This window comes from Paramormyrops kingsleyae, chromosome 13 (assembly GCF_048594095.1).
Source record: "Paramormyrops kingsleyae isolate MSU_618 chromosome 13, PKINGS_0.4, whole genome shotgun sequence".
Lineage (NCBI taxonomy): Eukaryota > Metazoa > Chordata > Actinopteri > Osteoglossiformes > Mormyridae > Paramormyrops > Paramormyrops kingsleyae.
Genome location: NC_132809.1, coordinates 7,440,713 through 7,461,863, shown reverse-complemented (window position 1 = coordinate 7,461,863; position 21,151 = coordinate 7,440,713). Strand labels below are relative to the sequence as shown.

General features: G+C 44.2%; 1 protein-coding gene across 3 annotated transcripts; it reads left to right on the top strand.

Annotated features, from left to right (window-relative positions):
* Positions 1 to 325: 325 nt before the first annotated feature.
* LOC111858176 (sodium-dependent noradrenaline transporter-like) lies at positions 326 to 16,836 on the top strand. 3 transcript variants are annotated; one of them, XM_023839713.2, is made up of 14 exons: positions 326 to 854; positions 1,589 to 1,720; positions 1,894 to 2,125; positions 6,237 to 6,375; positions 6,926 to 7,060; positions 7,272 to 7,375; positions 11,187 to 11,311; positions 11,519 to 11,631; positions 11,729 to 11,857; positions 12,713 to 12,812; positions 13,236 to 13,330; positions 14,914 to 15,081; positions 15,384 to 15,455; positions 15,552 to 16,836. In XM_023839713.2, the coding sequence occupies exons 1-14, from the start codon at positions 572 to 574 to the stop codon at positions 15,573 to 15,575; spliced, it is 1,851 nt and encodes a 616-aa protein (XP_023695481.2). In that variant the 5' UTR covers positions 326 to 571; the 3' UTR covers positions 15,576 to 16,836. The 3 variants fall into 3 exon arrangements, with proteins under 3 accessions (XP_023695481.2, XP_023695479.2, XP_023695482.2); XM_023839711.2 differs by having other exon boundaries at positions 13,230 to 13,330; XM_023839714.2 differs by having other exon boundaries at positions 685 to 814; positions 13,230 to 13,330.
* The last annotated feature ends 4,315 nt before the right edge of the window (positions 16,837 to 21,151 follow it).

Below are 21,151 nucleotides of genomic sequence, written 5' to 3'. Positions count from 1 at the left end.
TTGATTCTTGATGGTCGAGCAGGTTTGTCGATTGACATAAATTTACATGTGTATCAGTTGCTGTTGGCTGTTATTGTATAATGCTAGTTTAATCGTTAATATTAAACCCCAACAATTTCTTTATTCCTTATTTATTGGTATTTTACACCGTGTCTATATATGCTTCAGTAATGTTTTTCACGACAGACAACGCCGTCTCAGTAGCAGTTATAAAAAATACTAAAAAAGGTTGGGCAAGACCAGACGTGCGTAGTAAAACTGTCGGGGTATTTACATTACAATACATAGGCTTGTAATGGTTCATTTGCAGCATTTCAGAATTTTAAGTAACTGTGGATGTTGCAAAGGGAACAGATGGTTACGGTATTCGTTAAGCACCTAAACATTCTAGCAATGTAATGCCTCTAACCTAAAGCTCATGTGAAGTGCAGAAAGTAAGGCGCTCTAGCTCAGATCTTCCCTTTCAACATCATCTTCTGCACTATCATTTGCTGCACTGGACCCGAGTCTCTGCCTGCTCCTGGCAAAAAGTCAGAAGCAATTTCCGAGCAGGCTGCAAGTTCCAGGGAAGATGAACATCCAGGTCCGCTCCGGGGATACGCTTTCGCCTATTACCTCATTAGAAAAGAGGAAAGTGGAGCAGGTCCTGCTCATAGATCCTAATGAATTCAGGTATGACGAGCCGTCCACCGCCGCGACTCCCGACTCCCATGGCTGGCCACAGGCAACCACCGGCGACGGGGAAAGAGAGACCTGGAGCAAGAAAATAGACTTTCTGCTGTCTGTTATCGGCTTCGCGGTGGACTTAGCTAACGTATGGAGGTTTCCATATTTATGTTACAAAAATGGGGGAGGTATGTGAACGAACTACTAATGTTGTTTTATATATTAGCAAGATTTAATTTAAATAACATCGATTTTCACTAAAATTGTTCGGGTTCTGCAAGGCTGAGTTATACAAAAATATTTTCCCACAAAAAATATTAACTGAATTTGACATACGTACAATGTTGGGATTTTAATTATTCAGTTTAAGTTATTTTAACATATTTAAATTTTGAATTGATTAATGAGTGATTGAAGTCAAATAATGAATGATCTTTTTTAAAAAATCGTACGTGTCGATTTAATTGCTGTTAAATTGAGTTAAAAGTAAATACAGTGTATGAAAATACAGGTTTTAAATTGAGAAGATCGGTCCAATTGCTTATTCTGGACCACACAGAGGTATTATAGGAAATTTAGAGATGCCAGGTAGCATAATTACAAGCCTTTGGAATAAGGGGCAAAACGCCAGAGGAAGAACCTGCCAATACCATCCATACCTAGAACAGAAGCGGGATTCTAACCCATTATCTTGGATTTGTAAAGCAACAGGTTTATCCTCTTAGCCACTGTCAACCCTAATATTTAAGGCGAGATTTGTTGCCAGAAAATATCTAAAGTCATGAGGTTTTATAGCTTATTTGCTGTGTTAATGTTACTATATTAAAATGATTTGAATTAAACCCTGCTATACTAGCTAGCTTCCAGCCTGAGTTAACCACATTCTGACCGCTCGTGGCTTGTTTTTCTTTTACTGTAACAGGTGCCTTTTTGATTCCATACGTCATTTTTTTATTCATCGCTGGGATACCCCTGTTTTACATGGAGCTTGCCATAGGCCAATACAATAGAGAGGGCGCTGCCACAGTCTGGAAGATTTGCCCCATGTTCAAAGGTAAAGAATTCAATAGCCAGTTCTCTTTCCCTTACTCCTAGTTATAGAACAACAACTGTCATACTGCTACCAGTATTTGTTGGTCAGTTCACTAAGATCAGCCAGGTATATGAAATTAAATCAGTAAGACAGCATGTTAAGCTTCTTATATGATGTTATTCATCTTTCTAAAGGTGTGGGCTACACAGTGATCGCTATAGCACTGTATGTCGGCTTCTACTACAACGTCATTATAGCCTGGTCCCTTTACTACCTGTTCTCCTCGCTCACCAATGAGCTGCCCTGGCTCAGGTGTGGGAATAGCTGGAACAGTCCCAGGTGCACCGACCCTCAGCTTACCAACGGCTCCCTCCTGTGGAATGGGACATCCTACTTCAAGATAACGCCAGCTGCAGAGTTCTATGAGTGAGTCCCACAGGAATCAGCCATCATTCTTGTCCCCAGTGTAGTGGATCAAGGGTGAACTAGACAGCAAGAGATAATTCCTGTAGAGGCACCTTGTTTGCTGAGGTTGATGTGGACGTGAGCTGCATGCCTTCACGGGCCAAATAATCACGGGGAGTGGGGAGAGGATGAATAAGGGAAGGTTCCATAGGACCATACAACAGTGTAATTTACCAGGATCAACAATGAAAGGTGCACTGTCTCAGAATTACAGCTCACTGCGGAGGTACTGTCTCAGAATTACAGCTCAGTGCGGAAGCGCAGTCTCAGAATTACAGTTTAGTGCAGTGGCACTCTCAGAATTACAGTTTAGTGCAGTGGCACTCTTAGAATTACTGCTTGGTCCAGTAGTACTGTCTCTGAATTACTGCTCGGTGCAGTGACACTGTCTCTGAATTGTATTTCGGTGCAGTGACCCTGTCTCTGAATTGTATTTCGGTGCAGTGACCCTGTCTCTGAAGTACAACTGGGTGCAGTGACAATTTCTCTGAATTACTGCTCTGTGAATTGACACTGTCTCTGAATTACAGCTTAGTGTGGTGGCACTGACACTGTCTCTGAAGTATATTATGGAGCTGTGGCACTTTCCCAGAGGTTCAGTAGTATATTTAGGTTATTTGGGCAACTTTCACCTGCTCATTATCCTACAGTCCTTACAAAAGTCATTGCACAATCATTTGCCAATTGGTAGGCGTATAAAGAAAACTTTCGATCCATTGGCTGAAGTTAACCAGAAAACCTCCATCTGCCCATGGAAGAAATTACACTATGGAAGAATTTTTCCACTATGTACAGGGTAATTGGTTCTGCACTCCAATGGAAGTCAAAGGAGGAAGTGAAAAGTCAAAGACCACGTCTGGTGTTATGATCTGTCTGGTGTGCAAAGCAACTGGAGGCAACAGACTGTACAAAGAGCATGTCAGGGGCAGCGTGACCATACAGGCGTCTGAATGTTAAATATCCATTATCTCCGGAATGTCTTCTGTTCCTTCTCTTATTAACTGTCAGTGTTAATCCTTTATCGGAACTAGCTAATTTCAGTTTATATAATTCAGTGGCAGAAGAGACACATGAACCACCTTTAACAGACAGACCCTTTATAAAACCCATTAAAAGGAATTCTGTATTCTGCTCATTTCAGCATTGTATTCTACATTCCTTAATTTTAGCAAGGGCTAGTCTCAGGTTTCCTTGATCAAATAGTGGTCCAGACACCCAGTGTTGTGCAGCAGTGATGATTTGGAACTTCTGCTTGTGTGGCCCAGAACTGTCCTAATTGACAACATCCTGGGTTGTAATTCGGACAGGGGGCCCAGATTTACCAGGTAGGGGTCCTTAATGCATGATTTGGGTCCTATAGGTACCTTATTACATTCTGTTATTATTAGCATGTACCTACATGCTTAGGCTTGGAATTGAGCAAGCTATGTTATTGGCATTTCGCATATAGGAAAGTAACCACAAAAAGCAGCGCTCTTGTAAGTCAGCGAAGGACTTCAGGCTTATCAAGAGCAGGACAGTAATTACCCATGACTGGAGATCCCCAGCGGTCTCTGAGGTAGGTTCTGCTAATTATGTTTATTCAGAGGCTGGCGCATGGTGCTGGTCCTTATCAGGAAGGGACAAGTAGCTCGGTATGCCGGATCTTTCCATCAGACCCTTCTGCCATTGAGTAACATGTGGCAGAACACTGTGTGCCGGGGGTCAAGGGAGGAGACGAGGCCCCTGGGACAGAGGTCAGAATTTAGCTCAGCGCAGAAGCCGTGAGCAGAGGGTGCCCAGACAAGCATCAACCCCCAAAGCAGAGTAGCCATGACCTGGTTTACAAAGTCATAAGGGAGGAGGACACATAGCAGGAAGCAGTGCTATTATAATTTAGATATTTTTTTAATTTTGTTTTTATTTTTGTTATTTTCATTTGAAATACAATTTAGTTTGACTTTTCTGAGTGGTTTTTATTAGATTTTACTTAAAAAATATTTGTAATTAGTTTTTAAGATTTATATTGTAGATTCAGTTTGTTTTATTTAGTTATTTTTCTACTGTAGGTACAGAATGAAAGTTATAGGGTTATTTATGTGTCTGATCCTACATGAATACACAGTGCGCATTATGTCCTAAAAATGGGCAAAACATGTTTGAGGTATTATTAATGGTAATTAAAGATAAGCAGATAATTTCTTTAGTGAAATTAAATTACTGTTATAAAATAGTAATGGAACATATTTAACATTTGTTCTTATTGTAATTCTTTTAGCAGTATTTATAGTGTTTGTTTAGTTGTAGTTATTTTATTTTCATATTTTATTTCAGTATATGATTGTTTTTGTTGTAGATTTACTTTTCGTTAATGCTAATAACTGTTACAAGACAACTGCTTGGGGCTTGTTCCTTTTACTTGAGGTTTTGTTAACACTAATTTCAGATACATCTTATCAAATACATTTGTCAGTTATTTGTCAATCATAAATTTGCTTTCCTGTTGGTCAGATCAGGCAGGTGGTCAAACTTAGGTGGCAAGAGGAGTTAAATCTGCATTCAATTAGCCTTCTTCATATGACCAGCTATATAAAAATAATTTGCTATATGGAAAACAATGGAAACATTACAGAATGCAAAATCCAAGTCCCCTCCTTTGTTTCTATCTGACAGCTGTACAATCTGTTTCTTCCTTATTTCTTGGTATTATGTTGTACTGATTATAACCTTGTTGCTTTTGGTATCGTTGTTGTTGTTGTTGTTGTTGTTGTTGTTGTTGTTGTGGTGGTGGTGGTTATCAGCTGGGACTGAAATACGGAATTTGGGTAGAGTTAGTCGCAGCCTAGTTTGTGTCTCGTTGACAGGATACGGCACACAAACACACTTTGAAGTGATAACAGACTCCAGAGCACATAGCTCTCTATCTCGAATAACATTCCCATCCTCAGTCTTTTTCTACAGACCTCAGGTTGTTGAATTCACTTAAGAATTTGATAAGGACCTGATAAAATATCATGACTTGCCTTAGCATTTTCAAATTCCTCTGGGTTCTAAAATGCAGCAAAATGTACTTTGGCCAATCTAGTGGCTGGGAAAGGAAACATGGCGTACAGGTACAGTAACATCACAGTAATCATTTTGTTAATATCTAGTACGCGTTTCTGGCTGGCCTTGGAATTTTGCAAAAAGAGCAGAAAGAAATAACCTAGAGTATGGTCCTGTGATTTTTTTTTTTATAATCTGCATTATTTTGATGCCTGGAACTATATTGAGTAGTAACCACATCTTAGAAACAAATTAGCCAAGACTTTTTCTGTTCTTGTTTATTTACTTCCGGCTCTATCCTGATTAAATATTAAAAACAAATCAGCTTGGCACACAGTTCCAACGGAGGTGAAAACTCGCCTTCACTATCATAAAATCAACAGGAAAATGCGTGTCTCTCAGCCAAACATTAAGACAACAGGCAGAGATACCATCTTTTCCAGGAAAAGATATGCCTAGTGCCTGTCTGCGTGTCTTCTCTTTTAGAAAATCTGGCACGTGAATCTCTCACACCATTCTTTATCTGAAATTGCAGTACAGAGTGATTTTCACTCAGGCAGCTGTAAATGTGCATGTTTTTGTATCTGTACAAAAGGAAGGTGTCCCCATCTCTCTCATCAATAAATGCTTGTGATTGATTCCACACTGGTTTGTTCCTACTCTCCCATTTCACCATGTTTAATCATAATATCATCATATCAAGTTACAGCTACAGTGGAGAAATTCAATATCCAAATGCTCTCACACTCTGTTTCAAAAAATATTGACTGTGATGGACTGTTGCCCTGTCCTGGGTTATTCCCTGCTTTGCACCTGTTGTTTTTGGGATAGGCTCTGAACCCCCACAACCCTGTATAGGACAAGCAGTATAGAAGATGGATGAATGAATGGAATGAATGAATGAAAAATATTGTAAAGCTGCCAGCATATAGTTGAAGCAGGCCTGAAAACAGTTCTGCTCTTCTAACTTGCCTACCTGGATGATTTTGACATAATTTATGGAATAAAATTAAAATTCACTTGTGGTTACATGCTTTTTCGTCTGCAGGCGTGGAGTCCTGCATGTCCATGAGAGCAAGGGGATCCAGGATCTGGGCCTGCCTCGTTGGCAGCTCACCATTTGCCTGGCACTGGTGGTCTTCGTCGTCTGCTTCAGCCTATGGAAAGGTGTCAGGTCATCTGGAAAGGTACCCCATAGCAAGCACACAGACACGGGCCCAGGGTAATCCTACATCTGCATACTCACATCGCCATGGTTTCAGAGCTACCGTTCCCATCTTTCTACCAGATCGCCATGAATCTATGACTTCCAAAAGGGACCAAATACTCTCCATGAACAAGTACTGACAAGTACTGGACATCTGAGCACTGGTTGAATTTATAATACGATGAGTCTAGTATGAACACAGATATCAATCTAAATGCTGAGTCCACATGAATAATTGGATTACAACCAGAGAATTTAATTTACACTAGAAAAGAATGTTTCTCGATTTGGAGGGTACAACAATAAGAAATGAGCACCTCAAAATGGTTATCATACAATATTAGTTACACAAACATCTTTTTAAAACTTATTACTAAGAATTCAATAATTAAAAAAATTAAATAAGTACTACATGAAGATTCAATAAAATTTCTTGGTATTTGTTATGGGTGGATAATGGGACGCCATGCTGCCGGCTCAGGGACAGTAGCTCAGCTGCGCCCTCTGTCTGTCTGTCTGTTCATGTGCAGGTGGTTTATGTCACAGCCACCTTACCCTACGCCATGCTGTTTGTTCTCCTTATCCGGGGCGTCACTCTACCTGGGGCGATGGATGGCATCAGGGCCTACCTGCACATTGATTTCAAAACGCTCAGTAAGCCATCGGTGAGACACTGCTTTCTACTGAATGGATGTTGGCCCAGCTTCCCTTAGCATACAGCTGTGATATTCACATGTGTCTCAGCTGCTGTGTGATTACTAGCGCAGGGGTCTTCGTTCATTAAGGTCACTTCATGGACTTTTCAAGGGAACTGAATAGACATTCATTGTTTTGACCTGATGTACCAGATGTAACCAATGATGTATTTTTGTTTAGGTCTGGATCGATGCAGCCACTCAGATATTCTACTCGCTGGGAGCAGGATTTGGCGTCTTGATTGCATTTGCTAGCTATAATAAGTTTGATAACAACTGCTACAGGTGAGAGCAGAAATGGATTTGGTTAACGAGCATCTGGACTAGCGGGAAGAGACGTTCATCTTCTTTGTTTTCCATTACTGTCTCTGGTAGTTAAATTATACTCTTCAAAATGTCACAGTGGGAAGCAGACCAGTGGTGTTCAGGCTGTACTGTTTATTGCCAAACATTACTTGGGGAATCTGGGGAGACGTGAAGCTGATTAATATGCTGCTTTTTAGTCTCTGTAATGGCCTGGAGCCCTCAGATGTAATTTAGCGTGAAAGCTCACAGTGGTTCATGTGAGATTAACCTAACGTGTCTCAGGTAAGACCTCTCAATGCTCATTATCAGAAAATACCTTCTGTGTGCAGGCTACAGAGGGGAAACTACATCAAACCACTGTTTTTCCACTGTCAGCTGTTTACAGTCATACCCACTGCACTGCTCTAGTCAAAAGTTGGACTATTTGTACAGCATATCTGTCACGTTCGGGCTTAAAGCGAGCAGGGAAGCAGGCGAAAGCAGCCAGGAAGTCAGGGTAACGGGGTTTATTCCACGCAGACTGACAGGTACGGACAATACAATGACAGATCTGGGGTACACTGACTTAGACACGGACTAAATACAAGACACAGGCTAAGGGTAACGAATCACAGGTAAGAGACAATCAGGGAATCACACGAGGTAACGAGGTGGGCGTGGCACACATCGGGAGCGGACGGAGCGGGGCGTGACATAACCCCCCCCCCAAAGGCGCGCACACCGGGCGCGCCCGAGAGGAGGCGACGGACGGGACGAAACCGGGGAACAGGACCTGGAAGACAAAGCAAAAACATCAACCAAAAACAGGGAACAAGACCGAGACACAAAACAGGAACAGGGACGAGACGAAGGACACAACCTGACAAAGAACCGGGAAAGCGGACAGACAGACCCGGAAGGGAGACACAGAAGGGGAGACAGGCGGAACAAAAGGGCCAGGAGTGAACGGAGGAGGAACAAAGGGACGAGGAGCAGAGACAGGCGGGACAAACGGAAAGGGAGGAGGAACAAGGGGAGCACGAGGGAGCCCAGGCGGGCGACGGGCAGCGGCCGGAGGGGGCGCAGGCGGGAGGGAGAAGGGAGCTGAAGGGGACCACCCAGGGGCCAAGGGAACGGGACGAGGGAGTGACGGAGGGGACACGGAGGGAGCAGGAGGGAACACCAGTGCAGGCGGGCAGGAGGGGGAAGCCGCGGCAGGCGGAGGCGCAGCCGGAGCCGGCGAAGGCGCCGTCCGACGCACAGCCGGAGCAGGGGGGCCCGGAGGCGACCGACATGGAGCCGGAGGCGGGACCGAGGACCGGCACCGAGGATCCAGGGGGGGACCCGGAGGCGACCGCCGACCCCGAGCCGGAGGAACCGCAGACGGCCCCGGAGCCCCAGCCAAGGCGAGCGAGGGCGAGCCAGGGGGCAGGGAGGGCGGGACCCGGACCCGACGCCTGTGTCCTCTGCCCTTACGGGACACTGACAGGCGGGGTCCCGGGGGGTGTCGGTTTTGCCGGGGTAAGGGTGAGGGAGTCAAGGCCTTCAAAGAGGCAACAGGCAGGACAGTCAGAGCCGTGGGCGTGGCCGCAGGCGGGGCAGTCAGAGCCGCGGGCGTGGCCGCAGGCGGGGCAGTCAGAGCCGCGGGCGTGGCCGCAGGCGGGGCAGTCAGAGCCGCGGGCGTGGCCGCAGGCGTGGCAGTCAGAGCCGCGGGCGTGGCCGCAGGCGTGGCAGTCAGAGCCGCGGGCGTGGCAGTCAGAGCCGCGGGCGTGGCCGCAGGCGGGGCAGTCAGAGCCGCGGGCAGGACAGCCAGAGCGGCGGCCTCAGGCGGGGCCACGGGCAGGACAGGAACGGCGGCTGGCTGGACAGGCGAGCAGGGCTGGGCCGGCTGGACAGGCGGGACAGGCAGGTCAGGTAAGACGGGCTTGGGCGTGCGGCCAGCAGGAGGTGCCGCAGGTAGAGCAGGCACCTCAGGCGTGCGGCCCGCAGGGGGCGCCTCAGCGAGCGCCGCCAGCACACGGGCAGCAGGGGGCGCAACCGTGGCAACCTCAGGAGGGTCAGGCGCCGGCAGGACCGGCGAGACAGGCAGGACAGGAGCCGGCGATACAGGCAGTTCCGGTGCCGGCAGGACGGGCGAGACGGGCAGTTCCGGTGCCGGCAGGACGGGCGAGACGGGCAGTTCCGGTGCCGGTAGGGCGGGCGAGACGGGCAGTTCCGGTGCCGGCAGGGCGGGCGCCGTCATCACGCGGCCAGCAGGGGGCGCCTCGGCGGGCGCCACCATCACGTGGCCAGCAGGGGGCGCAACCGCGGCCACCTCAGGCAGTTCTGCAGGCAAAGCGGCGGCCGCAGCAGCAGGTGCAGCCGCTGTCTGGGCAGGCTTGTCAGGCAGGACAGGCGGGTCAGGCAGGACAGGCGGTGCCGCGGGCAGATCGGCAGCGACAGCAGCAGGCAGCGCAGCCGCGGGCAGACCGGCTCTAGAGACCCGGGGAATCGCGTCTCTCACCGGGCTGATCCCTTTTCCGTGCAGGCGTTCCGGCCGGTACGGATATGCCTCCCGCGGAGGCGGCATCTCACCGTGGACGCTGAGCAGGCGGGTAGCGGCGAAGTCATCCCAGGGGAGCGGTGAGCCCTCATGCTCCCTGGCTAACTCCCAGGCGGGGAGCAGAGTGCAAGCCCCCAGGAAGAGCGACGGAGCCTCCTCCTGCTGCACTCTGACTCTGTTCCGCCGCTTCTTGCCGCTTACCTGGGGAAGCGGAGCCTCCGCGATCACTTCGCCCGGGCTCCGGGCGACGCGTTCTCCTCTCAGCCGTGTGAGACGCTTGCTGAGACGGCGTAGGAGGTTGCGTGCCCGCTCGAGCGGGTACTGCTGTCCGGGCGGGCGCTCTTCCGCGAGGAGGTCCGCGCCCCGGGTGGCCAGCTCCAGGGCTACAGGATCCTCCAGTACTTTTGGTTGGGAGCGCCAAAACACGAAGTCTTGCAGGAGACCGAGCCGGTGGTGCTCGGTCTCCCGCGTCGTGTTGCTACGGAGATCTGTCATTCTATCACGTTCGGGCTTAAAGCGAGCAGGGAAGCAGGCGAAAGCAGCCAGGAAGTCAGGGTAACGGGGTTTATTCCACGCAGACTGACAGGTACGGACAATACAATGACAGATCTGGGGTACACTGACTTAGACACGGACTAAATACAAGACACAGGCTAAGGGTAACGAATCACAGGTAAGAGACAATCAGGGAATCACACGAGGTAACGAGGTGGGCGTGGCACACATCGGGAGCGGACGGAGCGGGGCGTGACAATATCTCTCTATTTATTCATTTTTGCTTTTTGTATGTTGATGTCTTACACAGCTCTGGAAAAAAATAACAGATTACAGCACTATTTTCTGTTTCACCTATTTCTCAGTTTATAGGTGTGTGACTGTATATATATATATATATATATATATATATATATATATATATATATATATATATATATATATATATATATATATATATATACAGTATAGTGCTCTTCTGCACTGTGTTATTCTGTTCTGCTGTCTTAGAAACTTTGGGGACAACTTGCCATGGCGCCGTCTGCCCGCAGAACCAGGATTAACCAGGATTTTAAATGTAGATTTTTAAAAAAGTATATATGGAGTGATCTCAATTTTTTCCAGAGCTGTATGTAAAAGCTGTTTTTTAAAGTCTCGGACAAATGCTATTTTGTTTCAAAATGAAATGAAGTGGAACTGCATGTTTCCAGTAAAGACTGACTTGAGTTGACTTTAGAACATCCTGAGTTCGTGACCAGACCCTGCTTCCTGTAGGGACGCTCTGCTGACCAGCACAATCAACTGCATCACCAGCTTCCTCTCAGGATTCGTCACGTTCTCTGTGCTGGGATACATGGCCTTCCGGAATGGCGTGAAGATTGACAATGTGGCTACTGAGGGTGTGTGATTCTGTACCCAACAATAGATGGCCCTTTAAGTAGTTCCACCATATCACCATAAAATGGAATATTCTATATATATCATATAGTGTTTCTTTGCCCCCGCCTCATATCATCATGTCCTCTCTTATTGCTTCATCTTCGTTTCTCCTCCACTCAGTTTCTCATTTAAGGCTGTTGACGTGTGATATATTTTCTTTTCCATAGGGCCAGGGCTGGTGTTTATCATCTATCCAGAAGCCATCTCCACTCTTCCAGGATCCACATTTTGGGCCATAGTCTTCTTCATTATGCTCATAACACTTGGCATCGACAGCTCAGTAAGGATCTGAAGTATTGCGTTGACCAGCACTGACCGTATGTACATGTCCTGCCTCGGACTGCTAGCCAACCTGATGGTGTTTGCTCTCTTTGAAGATGGGCGGCATGGAAGCTGTCATTACTGGCCTTTGTGACGACTTCAAGCTCCTCAAAAGGAACAGGAAGATATTCACAGTTGTCGTCGCATCTGTGACTTTCCTAGTAGCCTTGTTCTGCGTCACGAATGTAAGTTTGCTGTGGGTTTCTTTGTAGTGGGACTGTTTGCTTTCATGCCTGCTGAGAGCTTAGAGATTAAAAAAAATAACATGATCACGTCATCCCTATATCAGCTAGCCAGAGACTACCAGATGAAAGCCAGCCAAAATCCCTTTTCACAAATTTACAGCAGTGGTTTGTCTTTTAAATACACCTTGTGGCCATAGATCCGGGTATATTGAATCAGTACCTTTTCACACAGCCATCATAAAACTATTACAGAACACAATGTACTGAATGATAGAGGAGTCATGTGACAGGTCAGGGTAGCTCCTATGACCAGGCATTTATACTACACACACCATGGAAAATCTTTTAAAACACTGTTGCTTGAAGTAACCGGAGCTGAACAGCAACTGAAGCTAATAAAAATAATGATGATCTCTGTTTTTTGAGTCATTGGAGTTCTTCTGTATGTAACAGTTTCCTTAGCAATTGTGTAGGTGAATGACAGAGGTGGAGATTTCAGGTCCAAAGAGTACAAATGCAGACCAAGGTTTTGTTTCAACCAACCAGTTTAGCATAAAGAGTCACAGTCACAGAGTACTCAACTGGTTGGTTGAAACAAAATCTTGGTCTGGATTTGTTCTCTCTGGACCTGAAATCTTCAGCTCTGGTGAATGATGCATGTAATGATAATCCATGCGTCTGCTCTTTCATTTCCTGCGGACCTCTCACAGGGCCACCTGGAGCCTATTCCAGGCAGGGGTACACTCTGAATGGGATGCCTGTAAATGAAAATCCTTAGGTGATGATTTAGTGACCCATACTGATGGCTGTGTGTTCTGCTGCTTCATTACCTTGTTGTCCCTGTTGGACCTGCAGGGTGGCATTTACATCTTGACTCTGCTGGACACCTATGCTGCGGGAACGTCCATTCTATTCGGGGTGCTGATCGAGGCTATTGGCGTGTCCTGGTTCTATGGTGAGATGTCCCATCTCTCACCTTTTTCATCATCCCTAACACTGTTTAGCAGTACCTACATACAGGCAGTCCCCAACACTCGACTCGTACTTATGAACGGACTGCCATAAAGCATATTACATTAAAAATTTGAGTTGAATACAATTTTTTGTAATAACGAATGCACTCACTATTTTGTGAAAACATTGTGCGGCTTCAGCAATTCGCCGGCTCATTCGTCACCTGGGGACTGCCTGGGTATCATTACGTCTAGTTCCTTAAGTGTCGCTATTTTCTAACGTGGTAGTAATTCAGTTTTGTTTCATTTTTGCCAAAAGTGTTTTGTTAGCTAGACTCCCTGCCCAGCTACTCATCCCCATCCCACTATAAGCAGTGCCTCAGGAGTGGAATGGAGCTCAGTATTCTTTTCTTCCCCAGGAGTAGACAGATTCAGCGAGGATATCGAACAGATGATGGGCTTCAAACCTGGCCTGTACTGGAGACTGTGCTGGAAGTTTTTAAGTCCAGCCTTCCTGCTGGTGAGTCCATTTGCAAGGAGAAGCTGTTTAATAAATATTATTTCACCGTTAATATTCAGTAAAGTGCAGGTTACTACAGAGTCCGGGTGTAAACTCATCGGATCCCTATATGGTCTTAAAATGGAAGAAAACGGTGTTTTACATGATTTTGTTGCATGAATATATCAAGTCTTTATAAACTTACATGTACAGACACTCCTCTACTTATGAACGAGATACATTCCGAACAGCTGTTCTTAACTTCAAATATTCGTAAGTCGTTATTCAACATAATTTTAAGGGTATACGCAAGTACTAGGATGCTGGGAGTACGCACGCTACGCTGCTGCATGGTGGGAGTAGTGGCCAGAAGTTGTACTAGGCGGAATTGGTGCACAGAAAAAAAAATTTGATGTTGCGGACAGGAAACAGGAGCCCAATGAACACAATTACAGTCCTCTTCGTTCGTATGTCTGAAAGTGCGTAAGTTGAAAATTCGTGTCTGTATATATTTATAATAGCTATTTAGCAGCGTTTACTTTATAGAAGTAATATGTTTATCCAGCCTAAGATTCACGACAGAAAATGGGGGCGGTGTGAGGCTCAGTGGGTTTGGCCTCTGTAAGCATGATTAGAAGGCTGTGTATCTGAATACTGTGATCCCGTGGCCTGCAGTGTGATGCCCTCAAACCATAATTGCTCCAGATAATTGATGTGACCCCCCCCCCCCCCCCAAAAAAAAAGAAAAAAAAAACTTAAAAACTTGGTCTCATCTCTGTTTGTCTTATAGAGCTAGATGAAAAGACAATTTCCCCATGATTATCATTAGAAGACTTTTTTTTTTATTATTATTATTTTAAAGCAAAGTTGATCATCATATTCCATTATCCCATTGTAATTTTTTAATACATGCATTTTAATCTTTGGGAGAAAATCCAGTTACTGTAGTATACTAAATACAACTATTGAGAAATGTACTGAAAAACAATCAAATTCAGAGTCTTTAGCAATGTGATGGTAGTGTATTAAGACGTCCTGGGAAGTGGTCATGCTAGTTTTCAGTCCGTAGCTTTCTTGGGATGGCAGTCCCTTACAAATTCTCACAGCTGTGAATAGAGTTGTCACATGTGCAAAGTTTGACATTTGTCAATTCTTACCAATCAAATCCAGCAAACACTGATAAGATGATCAGTTTAAGGTTTGGACTACATACACAAGCTTCAGATACAGGTCAGATCAGAATTTGTTGATTTTTGCATCTGAGCTCGAAGCTTGAGCATTAAGAGTTTATACAGCAGTACAGTTGGATGGGCAACACACAGACAGCTAACGAAAGCAGCTCAGAGCCACTGATTGTCAAGAGTCTATTTGGAGCCTGTCATGTTATTTTAGGTTTTACATTCACTGTCATATCTAAGGAATATTTAAATTGTGAATCTTTCTACAATCTATTTTTAGTTTGCCAACAAATCGATGCAGTCAAAGCTGTTGAAATCAAAATCCAGTTCTGTAATGTAAAATTTTTATCATTACAGAAATAAGTGAATTCATGACCTTGCCTAAGCATGGATCTAAAGGAGTCACACCAATTTTTTTTCTTTCAGTTCGTTGTGGTTGCCAGTGTCGCAACCTCCACCAGCTTGCAGTATGATAACTACGTCTTTCCTCAGTGGTCCAATTTGATTGGCTGGGGAATAGCAGCGTCATCGATGATTTGTGTGCCAGTCTATGCCATTTACAAGTTCCTCAGTGTGCCAGGAACCTTCAAAGAGGTTAGTCTGGGGAATGTCACTTTACTTTGCATGTTGAAACATGTTGCAGTAAAATCCACAGTGAGCCTTGTTATAAATTATTTTCCATTAGGATATGGTGAAAGAAATATCTGAAATAAGAAATGGTAGTTTGTTGATTTCTAAAAATACAGAAAAAGGCCATACCATGCCAGTTTCTTTAAACTGGAATCAGCTTAGAGGGATTGTCTTTGATTCTGTGTTGTGTTATATGAATCGAAAGTGTCCTTGAGAATTTCCTATGCTGCAAAGATTACAAGAGTTGTCTTCCTGTCACGCTTCAGAGGGTAGGTTATTGTATCACTCCCAAAAAAGACCATCATCGTGTGGCCAACGGTACTGTCAGGCAGTTCAAGGTGAGTGTAGGTACTGCTGCGATGATATCCAGTTTAAATCACCATCCATAACTTTGAAAGTTAACTACACCGTGAGTTCTTGTCCACCTATTTCAGTTAAAGCACTGGTTGGCCATCTGACATCAGCTAGGTCCTGCTCTTTGGGATGCCGGAGGCCGTGGTCCTTCCTGAAGACCTTCACGGTGAAGCTACAGTGTCTGCTTGTTTTATGAAAGATATCACATATCCACACTTCCATTTATATTGAATGGTAATTCCTGGCTGCGTTCTTTGAGAACGTTTTGTGTTTTGCTTTTCACAATGTGACAATGTTGATTATACCTCTTTTACGACACTTTGAAGAATATATAGGAAGCAAATATGAAGTTAGCACTGGAGCAAAATAGAGATTTATAACTGTTTGGCATTGCTTTTATATAAAATACATACACTTTTAATAAATGTATAAAGAACCGGTTCATTATCCATTTTATTTTGGTCAGGGGGGCCTGGAGCTAGTCAAAGGGTACATAAATTAGCCCAAAGTGCATGGTGTCAGAAGGTGGGGGGAAACCCACACAACAGGGAACACGTGTAAACTCCACTGACATAGATGGGGGATTTGAAGTCTCTCTGCTGGAGGGGGAGAGAACAGTAACTTACTTTCCCCAGTAAGTATAGACTCTCCTTTTCACTCTTATCTCGTATATAATACAAATTTGTTAAAGTGTTCTCTTCTTCCTTATTAATAGTTCTGTGTTAAGCTTGCATAGTAAAGAGATGTTTCTTTTATCGAATCCAAAGTGCCGTGAGACTTTTCAATCTGGTTTAACACGATTTAGATTTAAACCAGGAGTCATCCTGTTTTTGTACGATGAGGTATGGTAGGAAAGCAACATAACGATCAAGTGAGAGGGTCATATTCCTTCATTCGGTGACATATCACAGTTCCTAAACCTCATGTCAATAATAGAAACCATTTCAAAATTGTTATTTTAAGCTACGGCAAATTTATCAATGTTACTGATATATGAGCTCTATGTGAAACATTAGAAAAGTTTTACACAACCGTGCTACAATAATACAGTGTCCCTTTACCAAATTTCCCCCCAGGATTAAAGAAGGTATTCTGATTGCAATTGTGATTCTTTATACACATGCCAGTGACCATGGACAGCTTTATGATGTCATGCTCTACATGCAGCCTTTAACAATACTATATCTGAATGTTAACAGAAATATATATACTGACAGCTTATAAAAGTTAACATCTATTAAAGTAGAATTTATTGACGTTTGTAATGTGTTATTTCACTTTATCAGGAACAATTTATAAAATGTCATTTTTACACTTATCTTGTGTACAGAATTACGTTAAAATAAAGTTTTACATTTTACTTTGCGCATAATAATTGACTGAGTTTTTACTCTTTGCCTCACCATTTTCTGCGGTAAGCCAACCCAGAGATAATTCCGGAAATATCTAAGAAAAGACAGTGAATGGCATGTCTGTTAACCATGTAAAGAAAACACCAGCTGGGCTGAAATTTTATTTACCAGCCAAATGCAGATTCTGTACTTCAGGAAGTGGAAAAAATTTGTTGGCCCAGTTGCGTGTATAATGTTCATCTTTCTGTATATAAGCAGACAGATTAAATCTGTCCTATGTCTGGTAAACAGGATCATTAAACAGACATGATTACAAAAGAGGGGATCACTTCACAAATAAATGAGTCATTTTTGACTCTGTGCCTGTCATCAGAAAGTCGCCAGTTCAAATCCTGAGGCTGGTAAAGTGACTTTTCTGTTTGGCATCTGAGTGAGTTAAAAATGACTGAATCCCTGGTTTATCAGACTTTGTTATACTGACTGTTTTTGAACAAAGTACCTATGCAGTTTGTTGACATGGGGAAAATCATATGAGTCAACCAAGCTCAAATACCAAAGAAACATTTGCCACAATTTTTTCATTATCATTTCATCGAGTTAATATTCTCATGCTGAGGAATCTGGTGATGGATTCAGTGTATGCCAAGAACAACAGCTATTGTTTTGAGCTGGTCTTCATCCTCATAACACAGTGGTTAATTCCTGCAATACCAAAGAAAATAATTCTTGGTATAGGGTTTCACTGTTTCTCTATTCTGAGAGCTGAAAATTCCCTTCTCTCAGATATATGCACATTTGGCCATCTCGGTACTTGAGAATCCTTTGGATAGAAAGCATTGTGCACAATTCTCAGCAGGAGAGACTGAAGTTAAACAGAATTTATAGATTGCGATTGTCCTGTGTCTTCATATACGTTCTACACTCACCTAAAGGATTATTAGGAACACCATACTAATACGGTGTTTGACCCCCTTTCGCCTTCAGAACTGCCTTAATTCTACGTGGCATTGATTCAACAAGGTGCTGAAAGCATTCTTTAGAAATGTTGGCCCATATTGATAGGATAGCATCTTGCAGTTGATGGAGATTTGTGGGATGCACATCCAGGGCACGAAGCTCCCGTTCCACCACATCCCAAAGATGCTTTATTGGGTTGAGATCTGGTGACTGTGGGGGCCATTTTAGTACAGTGAACTCATTTTCATGTTCAAGAAACCAATTTGAAATGATTCGAGCTTTGTGACATGGTGCATTATCCTGCTGGAAGTAGCCATCAGAGGATGGGTACATGGTGGTCATAAAGGGATGGACATGGTCAGAAACAATGCTCAGGTAGGCCGTGGCATTTAAACGATGCCCAATTGGCATTAAGGGGCCTAAAGTGTGCCAAGAAAACATCCCCCACACCATTACACCACCACCACCAGCCTGCACAGTGGTAACAAGGCATGATGGATCCATGTTCTCATTCTGTTTACGCTAAATTCTGACTCTACCATTTGAATGTCTCAACAGAAATCGAGACTCATCAGACCAGACAACATTTTTCCAGTCTTCAACTGTCCAATTTTGGTGAGCTCGTGGAAATTGTAGCCTCTTTTTCCTATTTGTAGTGGAGATGAGTGGTACCCGGTGGGGTCTTCTGCTGTTGTAGCCCATCCGCCTCAAGGTTGTGTGTGTTGTGGCTTCACAAATGCTTTGCTGCATACCTTGGTTGTAACGAGTGGTTATTTCAGTCAAAGTTGCTCTTCTATCAGTTTGAATCAGTCAGCCCATTCTCCTCTGACCTCTAGCATCAACAAGGCATTTTCGCCCACAGGACTGCTGCATACTGGATGTTTTTCCCTTTGCACACCATTCTTTGTAAACCCTAGATATGGTTGTGCGTGAAAATCCCAGTAACTGAGCAGATTGTGAAATACTCAGTCCAGCCCGTCTGGCACCAACTACCATGCCACGCTCAAAATTGCTTAAATCACCTTTCTTTCTGACATTCAGTTTGGAGTTCAGGAGATTGTCTTGACCAGGACCACACCCCTAAATGCATTGAAGCAACTGCTATGTGATTGGTTGATTAGATAATTGCATTAATGAGAAATTGAACAGGTGTTCCTAATAATCCTTTAGGTGAGTGTACGTACTCACTGAATTTATTTGAATGTATGTTCAACAACTTTATAAACTTAGCTGAAATATGGAACAGCCTATTAATTTAATCAACATATAAAATGCATGCAAAATTTCATCCTTTTTGCAAAAATCCCAGATCTTATTTTGTCCCAGCCGGAACATTTGAGCACTTTAAGTGCCTCATTCAACCCTGATCCACAACCTACACAAAACTTCTTCACTGTGAAACAACAAAACAAAAACCAAACAGCTGAGAAGTGTTCATTAAATCAGTATTCACTCCCTTTGCAATGATGCTCAGGCACAACCCACTGTTATTGAATGAAGTCCATCTGTGTGCATTAAAAATGATTCATGCCGGCGCGCTACCGCCTGTGGCCGTGGGGTTCCTGCCTCGTGCTTGCCGGTGGGGGGCGCCCGGTGCCTCCTTCCCTGCCTTCCTTGGGTGGGCGCGCAGCCTTCCGGTGGCGGGGGCCCGGGTACCTGGCCACTGTGGGGTGGCTGGGTCCGTGACCCGTCGGGGCTCTCCCGGCCGTCTGGGGGCCTCGGGGCGGCGTTGTTGTGGCCTCGCACACACACTGGGAATCATTCCATGTTAACCTGCACACTCATACATACACTCACAACACACAAACATACACACATACACATATGCGTACACACACACATGCACGTACATATGCACACGCACACACATACACTTAGAACGCACACACACATAGACATGCACGCACACGCACACACACGAGCGCCTGGGGCTCTCTTCCCCTATTTTATCCCTCTTTCCCCTTGTCTGGGTGTGTGTGTGTGTGTGTGTGAGAGTGTGTGTGGGGGTTGGTGTGTGGCTTCCACTCCCTCCTCTCGGATGCGGATGCGGGTACGACAATGTTTGGACGGTGTTCCTGGTGGTCTGCTTGTGCCTACTGTATATATTTATTTTCTTTCGTTGGTATTGACGTGTTTGGTTCCAGGAGCGGATACTGGCACAGGCACGGTCCCATGTCGTGGCGGTACCACTGGTTTCTTTGTGTGTATACTGTTTGTGTGTGTCCCTGGATCTTATCTTTCAGATACAGCAGCTGGTGTGATGATACGGTGTAAAGCAGCAAGATGCAGAAGCTGTCCTCATCACTCTTTCCTTTTTTGTTCTATTGTTTGTTATGTATTATTTCTCTTTCCCTGTCTCTCTCTCTCTCTGACCCCCCTCCTTATTTTATTTTTATTATGCATTTATTTATTTTACTGTCTCTCTCCCCTTTCTCTCCTTTCTCACTCGATTTTTTTTTCCCACTAACCCCCCCTGTCAGCTCCGGCTTTGTGGCGCATTGACATATAACTGATTAATAAAGAGTATACCTCAAGTAACAAGAGGAGCTTAAATCCGAAGCTCCACTTGTTAAAATAAAAGTGTTGGCACAATAAGGCACAAAAAAAAAAAAAAAAAAAATGATTCATGCTTTCTGGACAAATACATCTGTGTCCCACAGTGGACCATGCAGGCAAGACAAAGACACACCCATGAAGATGAAGGAGCTTTTAAGGGTTGTAGAATGGTACAGATTAGGAGAAAGCGATAAAAAGAAGATTTTATTTTGAAGCAAATTAAACTTTGTTGAACAGTGAAGACCATTAGAAATCTGTAAAATTCTGTATAAGTCAATCAGACTGTGTGTGACCATGTGATTCAGACACATGTTCTCACAACCTGAACAGCTAAGTAAAGACAACATCACAAAGCCAAGGAGAGAGTCAAATGACTAAGATAGGACTACTCTGAAGATGGCGCCACCTTGTGGCAGATGTCTTCACTCCTCTCGTGAAAACTGCTTTTTGTTTTTTGTGTTTGTATTAGTCATAATTTATATTGTTAGGCACTTTCTTTGCCTTAATACTTGTATACGTGGTACATTTACATTTTTTATATGCTTATCTTCTGTGCTATTCCTTTTGGTTTTTGTTTTATATCATACGAAGTAAACAAAAAAAGAATTTTATTGGGTATACACTGTACATATGACAATAAGTTGCTTTAATCTTGAATCTAGGACCTTGAAACTAACCTTCAGGGTTGAAACAGGAAGTGTTTCGGAAGAAACCCTCATGCAGGCTTGACAAAGCAGCATGTGGGAGATGATGTGCCAAAACATTCTGTAGTCCAGAGAAACAGATAATGAATTATTTAACCTCATTACAAAGCA